A 17,162-nucleotide genomic window follows, 5' to 3' on the forward strand; every position below is an offset into this window, starting at 1 on the left:
TTGGGAATGTGGGGGAACAGGCATATGTTCTCCTCAGAAGTGGAAGATGTAATACTGAGGACCAAGAAAAGCAGGTGGGGCAGAGAAATGTGAAGGTTTTGTGTTGTAATGCTTGTTCATGGATAAATTAATAATTTATGATTGGATGTTATTATTAATATTAATGTTAGTCCAGTGTCTGAAGGGGCTAAAAGGATGCTGGAGAGGGACTCTTCATCAGGGACTGTAGCAATAGGACAAGGGGTGATGGGTTCAAACTGAAACAGGGGAAGTTCGGGTTGGAGATAAGGCAGAAGCTGTTCCCTGTGAGGGTGCTGAGGCGCTGGCACAGGGTGCCCAGAGAAGCTGTGGCTGCCCCATCCCTGGCAGTGCTCAAGGCCAGGTTGGACACAGGGGCTTGGAGCAAGCTGCTCCAGTGGAAGGGGTCCCTGCCCGTGGCAGGGGTTGGAGCTGGAGGAGCTTTAAGCTCCTTTCCAGTGCAGACCACTCTGGGATTCCATGAAATGGTATGGATAATGAGCCTTTTTGGTTTTCTGTTTTGTTTTAACAGAATCATCCTGTGTCTGGGAGCAGAGACAAAACAGGTAAGAGCCACTGTGGTCTGAAACAGGGAGAAAAACCCGCTCCTGGAAGCCAGTTGGCTTCCCACCTCCATCACCTGGAGCTGTAACAGCCTCCTTGGTGGCTTTCATCCCCTCCAACAGCCTGTTCCCCTAACAGAGGGCAGGCCAGGGCAGCAGGAGAGCCTGTCCCTGCTGTGCTGCTGCATCCCTGCCCCGTCCCACAGCATCCCCGCTGCAGCGTGCTGCGATGCTGCCATCGTGTGAGCACTCCCTGAGCCTGTAAGACCGGTGGGGAGGTGTTTATTTCAGGGCTGACTCGTGGTGGTTGTGCACTTTGCACCCATAACGTTGCTGTGCAGTCACGAGTGTGTTTCCTGGTGAGGACTTTAGACCGAGAAAGGAAAATGTCACAGCTCTGTGCCAGGGCACAGCGTTGTGCTGGGGTTATTGCACCTAAAAGCACCATTATTTCATCTGAACGCTTCTCTCTTTTTACCAGTTTCCTTGGAATATAAGAAATAGTCCCCTCCAAACCTTCGTTGGCCTAAGCTGAATCATAGATTTCATTAACAAATAATTTGGTTCTGCCCCCTTGGCCACTAATACATGAAGCAGCAGACATCCCACTGCTACCATTGAGGCAGAACCTGTCATCCTCATCACCTCTTTCTTAAATATGATTTAGGGCAATTTTTTCCTTAAACAGCTCTATCCACTTCATGTTAATCCCTCATATGTTCCACTAAAGACTGCTTTCCTCTGCAGTGTTGTAAGAAATGCTTAATTTAAATCTATCTGGATTTTTATATCTAGATTTTTTTTTAATCTAGATTATTGTATCTGCTGCATCACCTTTGGGTGGGAAAGCACTGAGTTTTGTATAAATAAATCCAGATGGGATGAGTCTGTCATGAGCTATCTTGGACAACATCACACTGTAACTGAGTACTTTCTGTTGCCTCTCTGTGCTTACTTACGCATTCCTCCAAAGTCTGTTCTAAAGTCACATTAAAAGGCCTTGTGTCACATTAAAGACTCGTTTAAAAGGCCCTGCAGAGCACACAGGGACTGCAGTGCTCCTTCCCAGCGTAAGCTGGTCCTGATGTTGTCTTTGGGTGACGTTATAACTGTCACTGGGCATTATAACTGTGTGTTACCTGTCATGCTGCTGTCATGCACCAGTGACCGGTGTATCAGGAGGGAGTCTGAGGTGGCAGCAGGGATGAGTCCAAGGGAGATTTCTCACCTTGGCACAGACTCACCTGATGCTTTAGGCAGGGCAAGTCACCTCCCTGGGCTCAGGTTTTACATCCAGGAGCTAAAGCTGCGTGTGCAAGTAGCTGAATAGATCATCAGGGTGGTTGGTGGGTCATGAGATGTGGGTGAGGGTGACATGAATGGTGGCATCTCCCCAGTGGTGTCAAGGGCCACTGCTGAGGCTGCTGGAAATGTGGAGATATCCCTGGCTTTTCTTCACCCCTTTTCAAGGTGTCTTCAGCTCTTACTGCTTTGTGTGTACAAAGCCAGTGTTGGAAATGCCTTTGTGTGAGTCCTCACCTGCAGGGAATGCACCAGTGCCTGGAAGCAAGCATTCCTTGCAGCAGGAATCCCATGTGGCCTTTGGGACATCCTGCTCTGCTGGCTGTCCCCCACTTCAGCCCCTGTCTTCAGCTTCCCACTGACCGGAGGCAGCCACAAGCACCAGCAGCAGCACAGACCGAGTTGCTCTGCACCATGCAGCCGGGACGCTGGACTGCGCTCGGGCCCCATGTCCAAGTAGCAAGGTTTCCTTGGAGTGTTACGATGGCTGGTGAGTGATTTCCAGACATTTTCCCATTCTCTGGCACAAGCCATCCCTCACCGTCTGCTCCCAGTTCTACAAAGCTGCATTAAATCTCTGCCCAGCTCTTGCTATCCAGCCACGACACCACCATTGCTCTCCTCCCCCAGCCCTGTGATCCTCAAGCCCCAGACCCTGTATTCCCAAGCCCTCTCTTGTCCTGAACAAGCCACGTACTTCCCAATGGCACGACCCAGAACACTGAAGCCCTGAGGAATACAAAGCAATTCCTCACCTCTCTCATGACAGCAAGGAGCTGGTTCTCCTGCCCAGCAAAGCTGTGCCTTGGCAAGGCAGGAGCGAGCCGGGGCATCGCGGGTGAGCTGCAGCAGCCCCGAGGCTGGCGCCAGGAGGAAGCAGCAGGTTACTTATTACTACCACAGCAGCTCTATTTATGCTGCTCTCCAGGCTGCAGACATGCGGGTACTTGAACAGGCAGACGCTGACCTGGCACGGTGGTTGGACTGGTTGGACTGGAACCACCTCGATGTCCCAGCAGCCCCCAGGGACACCCGCTCACCGCACCAACAGGCTTCTCACCTCACCAGGGCGATGCTGGTGGGTCACATCCTCCCACTGGGAAAGCACAGGATTGTGCGAAGCAGGAGCATGTGGAAATGCCTCCCAGGAGGCTGCTTTTCCTTCTGTATTTCCCACTTGCACCACAGGTTCCCAGCCTGTAGCCTGACAGAGAGGCTCTCTAAATTGGGGTATAGAAACCAAGGCATGGGGAAGAGAGACAGCAGTACAGACCTGTGGGCTGGGAACTGGGGTCTGAGGGAGCGTGTCATGGAGCAGGCTGGGATGGACTTTCATCCCAGGGCAAAGCCAGGGCTCTGCTGTTTTCCGTGTCCTCATGGGAAATGCTGGGGAAAAGAGCCTGGGCTGGGAATTTGGGGTGCAAGTGCCTGTCCCCAGCCCAGGGAGGGGGAATCAAACCTCCCCCCCCCCCCCCAAAGGCTGCACTGTCAGGGAAGGGTGGCTTGGGGCTGTAGGAGCAAGGGTATGGGGGGAGTAGAAACCTGAGCTTCCCCCCCACCCCGGGTGCATTGTAACTTGTAATTAGTTGTTATGAGATAACTGTATTCATGTGCATGGGCAGCGCGGGGGCTCTGCTGATCTGGCTCCCCTGGGTGGGCTTTTGTTCCTCTAGGGCAAGCTGGCTGCAGGTATCCGGGAACGGCTGTGACTGGAGCGGTGGATTTGTCTCGCTGTCGGAAGGGTTTGGAGGATTCCTGGGATGTGGCTGTGCTCTGGGCTGGGCTTTGCAGTGATTTTATCACACATGGGGAGCACCTCTGAGCAGGTGAGGTGTGAGCGGTTTCTGCCGGTAATACAGGGTAATACCTCTGCAGGTACCAGGGCATCAAATGCCCCTCTGAAAGGCCCTTTTGTTGCCTGCTGATGCCTCTCTGTGGGGCTCCAGTTTCCTCCTGGGTGTTCCTGTGCAAGCAAAGTCTTTATCCTGCATATTTGGTTGGATAAACAGTCAGGAGAGATACCAGCCCACCCTGGGAATGTGTGCAAGGGCAGGATTCGAGCTGCCCATAGACAAATACCCACCCTGCATGGCTGCTGTAGCTGGAAAGGCAAATGAGGCAAGGATATGCGTGGAAATGTGTTGTCCCAGAGCAAAGCATGCGTCAGAGGAAGGGAGGAGCATCTGCAGCCACCCAGGCTCTGCCTGCTGAGGGGTGCAAGTGAGTCCCTGAACTTAAGGATGGACAAAGCAACTGGGGCTGGGGAGAGAGGGAAGAAACCTGCTCCAAAGGGAACAACTGAGCCAAGGGGAGGGATGAAGTGGCTCGAATGTGCCCCTGTAAAGATGTGCAGGCAGTCCCGAAGAGCCATTTCTGGCCAATATTCAGCTTTGCAGAGCATAAGGAGCCACTTTATGAAGGTCCCCACTGTGTTGGGTTCCCAGGGCCCATTGCAGGGTGGGTGACCTTGCTCCAGCTGGGTCCGGGCTCTCCCTGTGCAGCATCAGTGCCAGTTAAAGTGCATTTCTCCCCCTCTTTCTGCAGAGAAACCAATTCCCTGCTGTAGGCACTGACTGCAGGAGCTGCCCAAGAGCACAGGGTTGTGTTTGGGACAGAAAGGTGCTGCGGGGAGGGGAAGGAAAGGATTTGCCTGAGCCGGTGGCCAAGCCTGAAAATGCAAAACAAGGCTCGCGGGTAAGACCCCATACACAGATCTGTGTAATGTCATTTTCTGTTGTAGGACTGCTCTCTTGTTGGCCTTTGATTAGAGGAGTGTATGGTGAGCAGGGATGGGCAGCCCTGCTGGGCATCAGGAGGAGGAGCCGGGGCAGGTGAGCCAGTGGAAAATACCATTGGTTCCATGCGGGATGGCTCTCACAGGGACTGATGCAGCAAAACCAGGGGGATTTCCCACCCAGCATCTGAGCAGCGGTGCCCCCAAGGCGGGGTTGTGTCGCGCTGAGTCACGCCAGGGGATGTGAGTTGTGCTGGGTTTGTGATGGGGTTTGCCTCTGCGGAGCTTAAGGGACAGGAAAAACTGCAGGGGCGGGTCCAGCAAGTGTGGCAGTGCTGCTTTTCACTCCTGGCTGGAGGAAAACCCACCCCCAGTGTCATCCCCAAAGGAATTTGCGTCCTTGGTGGTGGTTATTATACAGCTGGGTGTGAGAGGTGTCAGGAAAAACACACCCCCATTGGTGCTGGGATGGCAGCTGGGAAGGGGGGATTCTGGACATGGTGTTAATTGTGATGGGGTTTGCTGGAATGCAGCTACAGCTCAGCTTCCAGCTGCCCCATTGGGCCACTGTGTTGGAAACATGCTCCCACACTGGTAACTATTGCATGAAAAGATTGGTCCTGCCCCTCTGTCCACTCTTGTAGGATCCCACTTGGAACTGTGTGCGGATCTGGTGTCCTCAACGCAAAAGCTCTTGGAGTAAGTCCAGAGGAGGCCACAAGGATGATCAGGGGCTGGAGCAGCTCCCATATGAAGACAGGCTGAGAACACTGGGGCTCTACAGCCTGGAGAAGAGAAGGCTGCGTGGAGCAGCTTCCAGTGTCTGAAGGGGGCTACAAGGATGCTGGAGAGGGACTCTTCATCAGGGACTGTAGCAACAGGACAAGGGGTGATGGGTTCAGACTGAAACAGGGCAAGTTCAGGTTGGAGATAAGGCAGAAGCTCTTCCCTGTGAGGGTGCTGAACCCACCCAAACCAGTCTGGGATTCTGTGGTTGGTCAGCTGCATCTTAGGCATGGAAATGTGCAGAGGTTCCCTGCTTTCCAGAGCAGACCATAACCCCATGCAGAACCATGGCTGTACCTGGAATGGCTCTTCCCAGGGAGCAGGTGGTGAACTGGGAGTATTTATAGAGGGCAGCAACCGGATTAAAGCACTTTCCAGGCTCCTTGCAATCAAATGCCCTGCTCTGTGGGGTTGTTGCCTTTGCCTTGTGGAACACAGTGATGAGCCAAGTGGTTGTGGTTCCTCAAAACAAGATTTCTGCTCAGAGCTGCCCATTTGAGGAAAGGCTCTGCTCATGGGTAAGAGCCAGTTTCATGGTGCACATCCCTCACAAGTTGCTTTTTAACTAGAAATGGGGCCTATGAGCACTGTGAGGACCCTGCTTGGAGCAGGTGACCCAACCTGTGACCCACAGCTGGGATGAGGTGTGGGAAAACCTATAGTTCTTATATATTCCATGATGGAATGCAGGGATTGCAGGAAGTAGGTGCTGTGCTGCACGAGCCTCCTCGGGGGTTCCAGGACCCCAGGAAGCAGGCGGGTTGGGGTCCGTCCCCTTCACCGCTGGGTGCATAACGAGTGTGGGAAAAGGAACACCAAAGCACATCCCTGATTGCCTGAGCTCATTGTTGCTGCAAGCAGCCTTTTGGAGAAAGGGAACCAGAACCAGCCTGTGCCGCCGCCTGCCCCGGCTGAGAGCTTCCAGAAAGCACCGCCAGGACCCACAGCTCCATAGAGGGACCGGAGGGGCCGGTCGGGGATGGTCCCTTCCCCCTGTGCCCGCACGGGGAGCGCTGCCTCGGGGCCGCCCCGCCGATGGGGCCGGGCCCTGCAAGCGCCGCCCCAGGAGGGCCGGGCCGGGAGCGCCGGGAGGGACCCTCCGCAGCCGCCGCCGCCGCCTGGAGGTACGCGGGGCCGGGCCGGGGGCTGCGGGACCCCAGTCCCTGTAAGGAGCGAGGGAGCGGGGGCTGCGCTCGGTGCCATCGCGCCGGGGATGGGACCGGGACGGGGTTGGAGCCGGGACCGGTTCGGGCTGGGCTCGGTCCCGCGGTGCTCGGGGCAGGGAGCGGGGCTGGGGCAGGTTTAGACCTCGGGCAAGGACGGGACCGGCTTAGGCTCAGAGTCGGGGCAGAACCGCCTCGGGCTCGGTGCGGGACGGGGCCAGGCTGGACCCGGGTCCCGGCTGGGCTCTTCTCTGCACCGGGGGCACCAGCCGGGGCTGGAGCCTGCCCCGTGTGGGGGCCATGAGGGCCTCTGAGCGCGGCCCGTGGGAGCGAGGGGTCCCCGGTGCCGTCCAGAGCTCAGCCCGAGCTCCAGGAGGTGAAACCACCGAGGGGAAACGTGCCCAAGCCGGGGGTGTGAGCGGCACGGGGGTGGTGGTGGTGTGGGGTCACCCCTCTCGGCACCGGAGCTTGGTGCCCTGCGGATACTGAATCGGCCCGATGAGAGTGAGGAAAGGAGCGGCCCCCCTTTGGGAAGGGTCGGCTGCTTCACCGCGGCTGTGAGGAGGAGGGCAGGGTGTGAGGGAGCCCCATTCCCAGCCCACCGGCCCCTTTGTGGCGCTTCCCCTGGGAGTCTCGCAGCGCAGACCCATTGCTCGAAGGCGTCGGGCCCGGGGAGGTGCAAGGGACGGGGTGAGCACGAGGGTGTTTGGAAAGCAAACAAAGACAAAGGGAAGGGAACCTGCGCAGGGCAGGTCCGTGCCGGGTGCTTTGTGACCCGAGCAGTGGGCAGGGGGTTGCAGTTCTTCCCACTGTGCCATTCCTGCCAGAGAAAGGGTGCCTGCAGCTTGGAAGGGCTCCGGCAACTCTGCCAACGGCTCCCGAGTGGTGCTTCAGAGAGAAAGCAGCACGGGCACCGTCCTGCGCTACGGGTTTGGGATACAGGCTGTGACAGTGGCGGTTATCTTGGGAAGCTCCTGTCTCTGCTGTAATGATTTATTCCTATGAGAGGCACGGGCAGAACCATGGAATTCTTGGGTTTGGAAGGTGAGGTTGGGTTGGAAACCCCTTCAGGTGGGTGTTTTGGTAGGCCGGGAGAGCAGGAAGAGTGCCAGCCACATTCCACCTGCACCGAGCTCTGTCACAGCCCCGTGCTGGAATTGTTGGCTGCTGGGGGGTGTTTTATGGACTTCTGCTTTGCCTGGGTGGTTTTTCCCTTTCGAGCCAGCTCTGCATGTTTGTGTGTGTCAGGAGCAATCCGTGTGTGTGTGTTCCCCATAGATACCTGTGAAACGGGTGTCTCGGGAATCACGGCATGCCCAGCACCAGTGCAGTGGAAGTAGGTTGAGGTGCCTTGTTGCAGCAGAGGTTGTGTGTGAGGGAACCCCATGTCAAGGGCTGCCTGTGCCCTGCTGAACTGACCCGTGTCTGTGGGTGCAGCTCTTGCTGTGCGTAGCATGCCCCAAAGCAGGAAACCTCTGTGTTTCCTGGAGGTCATTTAGAGCACGGCTGGGTTTGTTGGGAAGCACGTCCATGTGAGCAGGAGCCCACAGTGCTGTGTGTGACACAGGATCCCCTCGGCTTGGCCTGGTGGAGCCTGGGTGAGGGGAAGCTGCATCAGGATGCTTGGTCCTGGCTTTTGCTGCTGGTGAGATTTCAAGCTCCTTAAAGTAGGGAAGAGCTTCCTTTTTTGTGAGACCCTTCTAACGCAAACAAGGCCGTGATTCCATGATCCTGCAGCTTTCAAAAGGCCCTGGGTGTCTTGGTGTGCCAGCCAGGAAGACAAGCTTCCTAGATGGCCACGAGGAGCACATGGGTATGTGGCTGATGAACCCAGCCCTCGCCCCAAGTGACTTGGAAGTACGAGATGCCTTTGATTTTTGTTATGGGTAATGACACAGGTGGGGAAAAACCTCAGGAAGTGCTTGCGGAAGGAGCAGTGTTTGCCCATCGGCACCCTGCGGGTAGCTGAGGGTTGGTGATGCTCGGCACCATAAAGGAGCTGCCTCTATCTGCACTCACATGGAGATCCTGGGAGGCCAGGGGAGGGCTGTCTTCTCCCAGCTAGAACGTGGGAGGAGTGATCCCTCCAGCAGCAAGGTACGTGTCCATCTCGGGAATGCTGCTCAATGTGTTTCTTGTTCCCAGTGCGTTTGTTAGGCAGAAACCTGTGTTAAGGCTGCACCAAAGCAGCCAAAACTCCTGCATGAGCTGTGCAGGAAGCATGGAGCAACCTAATCCCCAGCAAACCTCCATCCCTATGGGAATACCTGTGCCTGCCTGAGTGAACACTGGGGCTTTGTGCCTGGCTGCCCGGCCAGCTTCATCCCTCCCCCTGCATCCTCCATCACTCCCTTGCTGCTCCATTGGCTCCTCTCTGGGTTGTTCTTGCTTGTTGGCTGTTTGAGAAGTGAGGGGCAAGGTGATGCTGCTTTGGGGCACAGTGAGATGAAGGACGTTGCTGAAACCCAGGGTGAGGATGAGGAAGGTGGTACCAGCACTATGTGACAGATTAGTGGCTTGCAGCAAGCTGAGATAAGGCTCCAGGTCTCCTGTGGTGTGATGGGAGCTGCTTAAAGCCCTCCAGGAGGGCTGGGAAGCATTCCGAGGCAATGGGAATGCCAGATTTAGCTTCGGGGGACATCAGAAGGGCAGATGGGTAATGTCTAAAGGCGCTGAAAGGCTTCAAAGGAGAGGGTGGTATCTGGCAGGGAGCGAGGTCACAGACCAAGAACCATGGGGGAAGGCTGCTGGAACAGCTTTATCTTGGCAGGAAACAGCAGATCAGGAAAAGTAAAGGAGAACAAAAAGCGAACACAAAGGTGCGAAGTGGAATTCAAAGGGAACCAGGAAGGGGGCAAAGCCCAAGTGCTGGGATTCTCCCAGGCCCGGGCACACAGCGTAGGCTGGCAGTTCAGCTCCCTTCTCCAGCCCCAAGAGAGGAAAAGCCCCCAAAGCTCTGGTTTAGCAGCCCCTTCCCCGGGGTGTTAGGCTGCTGTTGCCTGCCTGTGTGAGTCGGACTTGGGAATAGAATGGGCACTGCACACAGCGGGCTGGACCCAGTGAGGGCTCACTGACCTGCTGGGAGCCTGTGCCAGCGTGGCTTTGGTGGCTGTGGCAGCATCATTATCCCCAGGAATAAATGGCAATATCCTTAAATACACATTTAAAAGGACTCTGTGTCCAAGTCCATTACTGCTTTGCAGCAAGAACTGCTCTGATGCTGTGATGATATTATGGGGAGAGAGTCTGGGAGGCGGTTTCTCATACTTCAATGGCAAAGTTCAAGCTAATCATAGAATCCCAGCCTGGTTTGTGTTGGAAAAGACCTTAAAGCTCATCCAGCTCCAACCCCTGCCACGGGCAGGGACACCTTCCACTGGAGCAGCTTGCTCCAAACCCTGTCCAACCTGGCCTTGAACGCTATTATTCTGCAGCCCTCAGCGTGTCTGTCCGGGTGCTTTGCAGCATCCTGAGCTCGGGAATGCACCGGGAAGCCTTTTTGCAGGAAGTTGCAGCGCCAGGGGCCAGGGTCCCCTGGCGGGGGGGGGGGGGGGGCTGGGAGAAGGGGGAAGCACCCTGTGTAGTGTTCCGAGAAAGCACTGCTGCTTGCTGGGTGCTGCCTGCAATAGTGCAACTGAGGAGGAGCAATTAAAAATGAAACTTAAGAAAAAAAAAAAAAGCTGGTGAAACAGCTCCTGAAGTGTCTGTCGGGAATGCCGAGAGTGGTGAATGTGGGTCACATTCCTGCACACTCTTGGCAGGAAGCGTAAGCAGCAAAGCATGGGAAAGCCCTGCTAGTCTGCATGGGGCTGTCCCTCTGGGTCTCTGTTCTCTGCTGAGATGCTCTAGAACAGGCTGTGGGTGTTTGTCCAAAGGCCTACCCGGCATTTCAGCTCAGCTGCATGGTGCTGGATATTTCCTTCCCCACTGGAGCAGGAAGGAAGCTCCCTACATCCTCTGGGCTGTGTCTGGCCAGGAGCATCCTTGATGCTGGGGCAGTGGAACGTGGGCAGCCAAAAAGGCCTAAAGATGGGATAGTACAGCCCGAGTTGTGACCTGTTTGTGCCTCTGTGGGGGGTTTGTGTTGCTGGTGGGTTGAACCTTTGCGTGACAAGGCTTCTACCACTGCAGGACTGAGGTCGAGGGGTCACCAGTTAGCAGGGAAGGTGGTTAATGAGAAAGCAGGTTGGGTGTAAGCATGGAGCAGACTGCTCAGGGTAGTGCTGGAGTCACTGGAAGTGTTCCCAAACTGTGTAGATGTTCCATGGGTTAGTGGTGATCTTGGCAGTGCTGGGCAATGGTTGTACTGGATGAGCTTAAAGGTCTTTTCCAACCCAGTTGATTCCATGATTCCGTGAGCCTGTGTTGCTCCATCGTGGCATACTGCAAGCTGTGCATCATGCTCTGACTCCTTGGAAGCCCTGGAGCAAGATTATCCCATTCCCTGTGACTGCATCAGGGTTTCACCTGCTCCCGGGATGCAGACTCATTCCTCATGAGCCCATGACAAAGCTGTTGCTGCTGGAGCAGGAGCGAGAGGTGGTGTCAGGGAGAGATCCAAAGGTTGCGGAGGGCAGGGAGTGCGATGCTGCTGCAGGCAGCGGTGGCTGTTGTGCTTCCTCATGAGTCACCTCCATGGGGTTAGTTTCACCAGGAGCACCGGGATGCAGAGCACGATCCGCGGCTGACTCCATCTGAGCTCTGCATCCCCACACTGGGAACGTTATTGTGGAGGGCTGGTGTCTCCCGCAGAGAGGAAGATGCTATCTGCTGCCACCCTGGCTGCTGCCTGTGCCAAAAGCCTCCAGGCTGTCTCCCAGTGTGGTGGTGATGTGTGGTTGATCCCAAGCCCTCCCACACTGAAGTAATAGTTGGGAATGTCCCAGGAGAAGTCATAAGGTGCCCCTTGGCTCCGGCAGCTTGCAGGCAGCCGGTGAGAGGTGTGGGAAGCCCAGGAAAGCACAGAGGAGGTGGAGGTGCTCCCGGCTTCACAGCCACACCAGTGGAGTTTAATGGTTCAGAGATCCTGGTGTAAATCATTGCCAGGGCTGCAAACATGTGCAGGATGGGGATGAAGGAGGGTCTGGCTTCAGGGAAGACCATGTGCCCTGGGCTTCTGAAAGTGAAGGGCTGGAGCAGCCTTTCACTGTGCTGATGGGTGTCCGTCTGGATGGGGCTGCCCCCAGTGTCAGGGATGCTGGACCGGAGGCAGAGATAGCAGCAGCTCCTTCTCTGGCCACTGACGTCAGGGTTATTGCTAAAGCAGCGATAAGCACATGCTCTGGAGAGCCAAAAGAAGAGCTAATTCAATAGAGACACAGACTTGTATGTCAGGTCTCCTGCTTTAATCTGATTGCTGAGGGATCTGCATAAAACTTTGAGGCGCAGAGATGATGTAAAATTGTAAATCCTGTCCTCTCCTAGGGGTGAGGTGCCTCAGGGAGTTCAGAGAGACTGGGAACAGGCACAAAGGTTCAGACCCCAAGTTTAGATGGAGCTGAGGAGCAATTCCTGCCCCAGAGGGTGCTCAGGCATTGGAACAGGCTGCCCAGGGCAGGGCTGCAGGCACCGGCCCTGCAAGTGCTCACACACCGTGGAGACGAGGCCTCAGTGCCATGGGTCAGTGGTGGCCTTGGCAGTGGCATTGGCAGTGCCGGGGTACTGAGAGAACCCTGGTACGCACACGAGTAAAGCAGGGAGGCTCCAAAGGAGGTCCAAGGCTCTGGCAGAGCTTTGCTGCAGGGATCCAGGTTACTCAGCCATGGGTGCAGGAAGGAGTTGTGCTCAGAGCTCCACCTCCTGCAGCCGAGGTCAGGAGGGTTCGCTGCCAGGATGCTCTGCCAAGCACTGGCTGGGAAAGCAGCAGTTTTGCTTTCTCTTCTCCATGCAGGGAGAGGCGGTGCAGGGCAGGCAGCCAGTGCTGCAGGGAGCCCCACTCCGTCTGCGCCAGGGCTAAAGGGGGAGTTGTGCAGATTGAGATTTGTTCCTGAGCATTTCCAGGTTAACGTGCAGTGATAGCCACTGCTTGCCTGGGGCAGTGCAGCTCCAGAGAGTGGAAAGCTGTTTTGGTGGCACTCTTCCTGGTGCTGGGAAGAGGTTGGTTATAACACTCCTAAGGATGGCCAGTCTGCGCTCTTAGCACATGGTAGCGATCGGGTTCTTTTCTAAGCTTGGTGGATATTACAGCCAAGAAGGCAGCAAATGGTTGCGATGAGAGTGGCGGGCAAGGATCTTGCTGCCTTGCTATGCCCTGGTGTGCTCCCCACAGGCACACTGATGCGAGATTCCAGTATTAGCTGCATAAGACAATGTTATCACAGCCACTGCAATGATAGCTGCGTAGCCTTTGCTTCACACCATGCACTAACCATTGCTTCCCATCTCTTCCCAGAGCTCACCGCCGGCCTGGGCAGGGGACCACATGCCTGCTAGCAGGACTGCAGCCTCCCAGACCTGAGCCATGCTGTAAGGTGGGGACGCCCAGCCAGCAGCGAGAGCAATGGCCCAGTCTCGTACCAACGGCTCACACTACGCCCTGACAGCGATAGGGCTGGGGATGCTCGTCCTCGGCATCATCATGGCTGTGTGGAACCTGGTCCCTGGCTTTGGCCCCGACAACAAACCCACCACCCATGCTGGGAACAGCAGCAAGCCCGACCGTGGCAACGGAGGCATTCTGAAGAGCAAGACCTTCTCGGTGGCGTACGTGTTGGTAGGGGCGGGTGTGCTGCTGCTGCTGCTCTCCATCTGCCTCAATATCCGGGACAAGAAGAGACAGAGCGAGGACGTTGTTCGTGTGCAGCACCAAGTGTCTGTGGAGCCCTCGCACCAGGAAGACAGGTAAGCCTTTAGGGAGTGGGGTTGAGCACAGGAATGAAGCCAAGGGCTGCTATTCTTCCCTAAGGAGGTCCGGAGCAAGGAGCATAAGGCTGGGAGGGCTGCATGTGTCATGGTTTGGGGTTCAAACCTGTGGGGATGAGGAAGGAATGACTCCAACTGTGCACACGCTGCTGTAAGTGAAAGGGAGCGTTGTTTGTGTGGAGGCTGGGGTCTGGATGGAGCCGTGGCTCAGCCAGCCGTGCAGAGACGTGCCACTCCTGCCTTTGTCACTGCACAGGCATTGTGCTGAGGGGGAATGCTGCCAGCACTGGTTAATGGTTAACGCAGGAGAGCAGCCTGGTGCTGCAAGCCAGGCCAGCTGGGCCAGTGATGGTGATGGAGAGGAGCAGGGCATGGATGGAGAATGGGTTGTGTCTCATTGGGTGCAGCCAGAGGTGCCAAGGAGCCTTTCACCTACGGCTGGGAATGGAGTTTAGACCTCGTGAAAGCCTGCAGGGTGCTCCTCTTTGCTCAGGGAGCTCCAATGAATAGAGCAAAGGCTGCTGCAGCAGGCACAGGCTGAGCAAACACAGGGTGCAGAAGTCCGCATCTGTCTCAGCCATGCAGGGAATCAGCACAGTCCCTGGTGCAAGCTGTGGCCAAGCAGAGAGAAGCAGGAGGGCAATGGGACAACACAGGGTGTGAGGAGACAGGAGGAGATGATGGCTGCTGCATAAGGAATGCTCTACGGGAAAGCATTCCCCAAATCTGTGACTGCGGAGAATTCTTCTCATGCACGTAAGAAAACCTAGAAAAAAAACCCCGCAGAAAACTGGGTATCCCTATTGGATTGTAAAGGTAACTTCAGGCTGCAAAAGACATACCTATCTGTGCAGGCTGTGTGCAGGTACTTTTGGCATAGGGGTTAAAGTCTTGCAGAGCTGAATTTGTTTGCACAAAAGGTAGCTATCTAGCTCAAAAGGTGTTGGAATGGGAAACACAGAGGGTGATGTCCCTTTCAAATGCAGTTTGACTGATTTTTGAGAAGGGGAGGAGAGAAATCTGTGTTCTGCTGGGGGCAGAAATCACTGCTGTGTAATGGAAAAAGAGGTTTTAAGGGCAAAGGAAGTGATGACCAAATATTGATGTATGTCACGAGGAAATAAAAACCTGTCTGAATGTAGGTGGGGTTGTGATCTGTTCTATCAAACAAAAAGGAGCTCATCCAGGGGAGGCTACGGAGATGCTGCGGGGGCTGGACTGGATGAGCTTTCAGGTCCCTTCCAACACAAACCAGGATGGGATTCTGTATAACATAGATGGGAAAACAATTTGTTAAGGGTCCGAAGAGGGGTTTTATCCTCTCATCTCCAACCCGTGTCCACACAAAGCTGATGTGCTGCTGACAGCCTAATTTCTTCCCATCTAGCCAAGAAGAGGACGATGACACATCTTCCCAGTACTATGTCCCCAGCTACGAGGAGGTGATGAACACGGGCTACTCTGAGCCCAGAGACTTGGACAGGAGCACCAGGATCAGCGTCTCCCTTCCCTCCTACGAGTCACTGACGGGGCTGGATGACAGCACCGCGGCACCCAGCGCCGCAAGCCCGGAGCCAGGTGCGGAGCAGCCGCCTGGGCGACACAGCTCCCGCCTCAGCAAGCGCCTGAAGCCGCTCAAAGTGCGCAGGATCAAGTCAGAGAAGCTGCACCTGAAGGACATCAGATTAAACCTGGCACAGGGGAACAGCACTGCCCCTATCACAATAGAGCCGCTCACCCCCCCGCCCAAGTACGAGGACATCCAAGAGAAGGTTCCAGGGAGCCAGCAAATTACTTAAACCCTCACCAAAAAGGCAGTAACCTGTGATGCTGCTGGGATTTTGGGGATTTGGGGGTTTTTAAAACAACCACACTAAGAGGGGCTTGGTCTGTGGGTGCAGAAGTGGTCAGGGCTTCCTGGAAGCTGCAATGTGGAGAATGCAATAGGTGCATAGTGCTGCAGTGCGGGGACAGGATGAGTTTTCCCTCGTTACAGAAGTCTATGGGGAAAGGGACATGGATGCAGTGACTCTGCTGCTGTGAAGTAAACGAAGGCTGCAAGTGCCAAAAGTGTCATCTGTGGTGTTTTTGCGTAAGGACCACCCGGTGTGGTTCCACTCTGGATTCCTCAGTACAGGAAAGACATGGACCTGTTGGAGAGGGTCTAGAGGAGACCACAGAAATGATCTGGAGCACCTCTGCTGTGAGGAGTGGCTGAGAGAGTTGGGATTGTTCAGCCGGAGAAGACTCCAGGAGACTTTATTGCAGCTTTTCGGTTCTTAAAAGGGGCCTGTATGAAACATGAGCAGAGACCTTTTAGCAGGGTCTGTTGTGATAGGACGAGGGGTGATGGGTTTAAATTAAAAGAGGGAGATTCAGGCTGGATGTGAGGAACAAACCCTTTACACTGAGGGTGGTGAAGCACTGGCACAGGTTGCCCAGAGAGGTGGTGGATGCCCCATCCCTGGGGACATTCAGGGCCAGGCTGGATGTGGTTCTGGGCAACCTGATCTAGATGAAGATGTCCCTGCTCATCGCAGGGGGTTGGACTGGATGAGCTTTGAAGGTTCCTTCAACCCCAACCATTCTATGATTCTGTTCTATGATGTACCTTTTCACCTCCTTTTCTCCTTACACCCAGCAAGACGTTTCCAAGTCACCAAACTGATATTTAACAAGGATTTTTCAAGTGGAAAAGGAAAATATTCTTTTTTTTTCTAATTTTTTGGTGTCTTTTCTGTCTGAGTAAGGGTAACCACATTGCCAGAGTTCACTGCAGCTTCCTCCAGTCTGGGGCTGGGATGGTGGCCCGCAGCCAGCCCAAACTCCTGCCAAGGTCTGTGCTTATTGGTGGGAGCTCAGAAACAGGCCCTGTGCTTCTTGGGAGGGGATGGATTTCTTGCCTTGCTTGTTTTCTCTGTTGTGTTTTGTGTTCTGATGCAAAGGGGTGTTTGGAGGGTGGATGCAGGGGGTTGGGAGCTGGTGTGCGGCTGCCAGGAGGTGCATTGCAGGGTGCAATGACTGCTGAGCATCCTGAGCAGACCTGCTCTAAATAAACACTTTGTACCTTGTGTTTGTGTGTGTTACACTCTCGTGCATGGCTATGTCCCTCTCCAAGCTTTGCAAGTGGTCTACAACGTTTCAGAGTGGATCCTGCTCCATGGGTATCCCGGCCATGTGCTGCATCCCAGGCTTCCAGCAAAGCGATTTGTGACAAAGTCATCATGATCAGCCAAGGGCTCCCTCATATGGTCTTGAGTGCTGGTGGTGTGGGTGGAAAGCAGAATCTCCCAAGGATGTTTAGCTGGTGTTGGTGTAGCCAGTCTGCCTTCTGCCTCTTCCTGCTGGTACCATGTCTTTGCTGGGGTGATGCTGTTGTTGATGTAGTAATGGATTGTACAGCAGAGCTTGACTTGGCAGTATGGTTGACCAGAACGAAGATAAAGGGGAAATGCTGGCCCAAACCCATCTAGCAGTCTCTCATTAGCTGTTATTTCACATTGCATCTCTTCATTTCTGTTATCATATGGCAGGAATTTCACTTTTCTGTGCCCCCAGGCATGATCTCAGATGGGCACAATAACATCGTTGACCAAGGGACTTCCTTACTAAAGGGAAGGAAACCAGTAGCAGAATGTAACCTGGATTGAGGGAGTGGAAGAACGTCCCTGCCCATGGCAGGGGGTTGGAACTGGGTGAGCTTTAAGGTCCTGTCCAATTCACACCAGTGTGGGA

At 55.0% G+C, this 17,162-nt stretch overlaps 1 protein-coding gene across 4 annotated transcripts; it reads left to right on the top strand.

Moving 5' to 3' along the window:
* The first annotated feature begins 2,837 nt into the window (after window positions 1-2,837).
* TMEM51 (transmembrane protein 51) lies at window positions 2,838-16,498 on the top strand. Of its 4 annotated transcripts, XM_065696820.1 has the most exons (5): window positions 2,838-2,961; window positions 3,557-3,709; window positions 4,428-4,577; window positions 12,958-13,406; window positions 14,815-16,498. In XM_065696820.1, exons 4-5 carry the CDS (start codon window positions 13,066-13,068, stop codon window positions 15,224-15,226), a joined length of 753 nt encoding a protein of 250 aa, XP_065552892.1. In that variant the 5' UTR covers window positions 2,838-2,961; window positions 3,557-3,709; window positions 4,428-4,577; window positions 12,958-13,065; the 3' UTR covers window positions 15,227-16,498. The 4 variants fall into 4 exon arrangements, with proteins under 4 accessions (XP_065552892.1, XP_065552890.1, XP_065552891.1 ...); XM_065696818.1 differs by lacking the exons at window positions 2,838-2,961; window positions 3,557-3,709; window positions 4,428-4,577 and adding an exon at window positions 6,224-6,527; XM_065696819.1 differs by lacking the exons at window positions 2,838-2,961; window positions 3,557-3,709; window positions 4,428-4,577 and adding an exon at window positions 6,508-6,568.
* The last annotated feature ends 664 nt before the right edge of the window (window positions 16,499-17,162 follow it).

The sequence above is a fragment of the Lathamus discolor genome, chromosome 16, assembly GCF_037157495.1.
Source record: "Lathamus discolor isolate bLatDis1 chromosome 16, bLatDis1.hap1, whole genome shotgun sequence".
Lineage (NCBI taxonomy): Eukaryota > Metazoa > Chordata > Aves > Psittaciformes > Psittacidae > Lathamus > Lathamus discolor.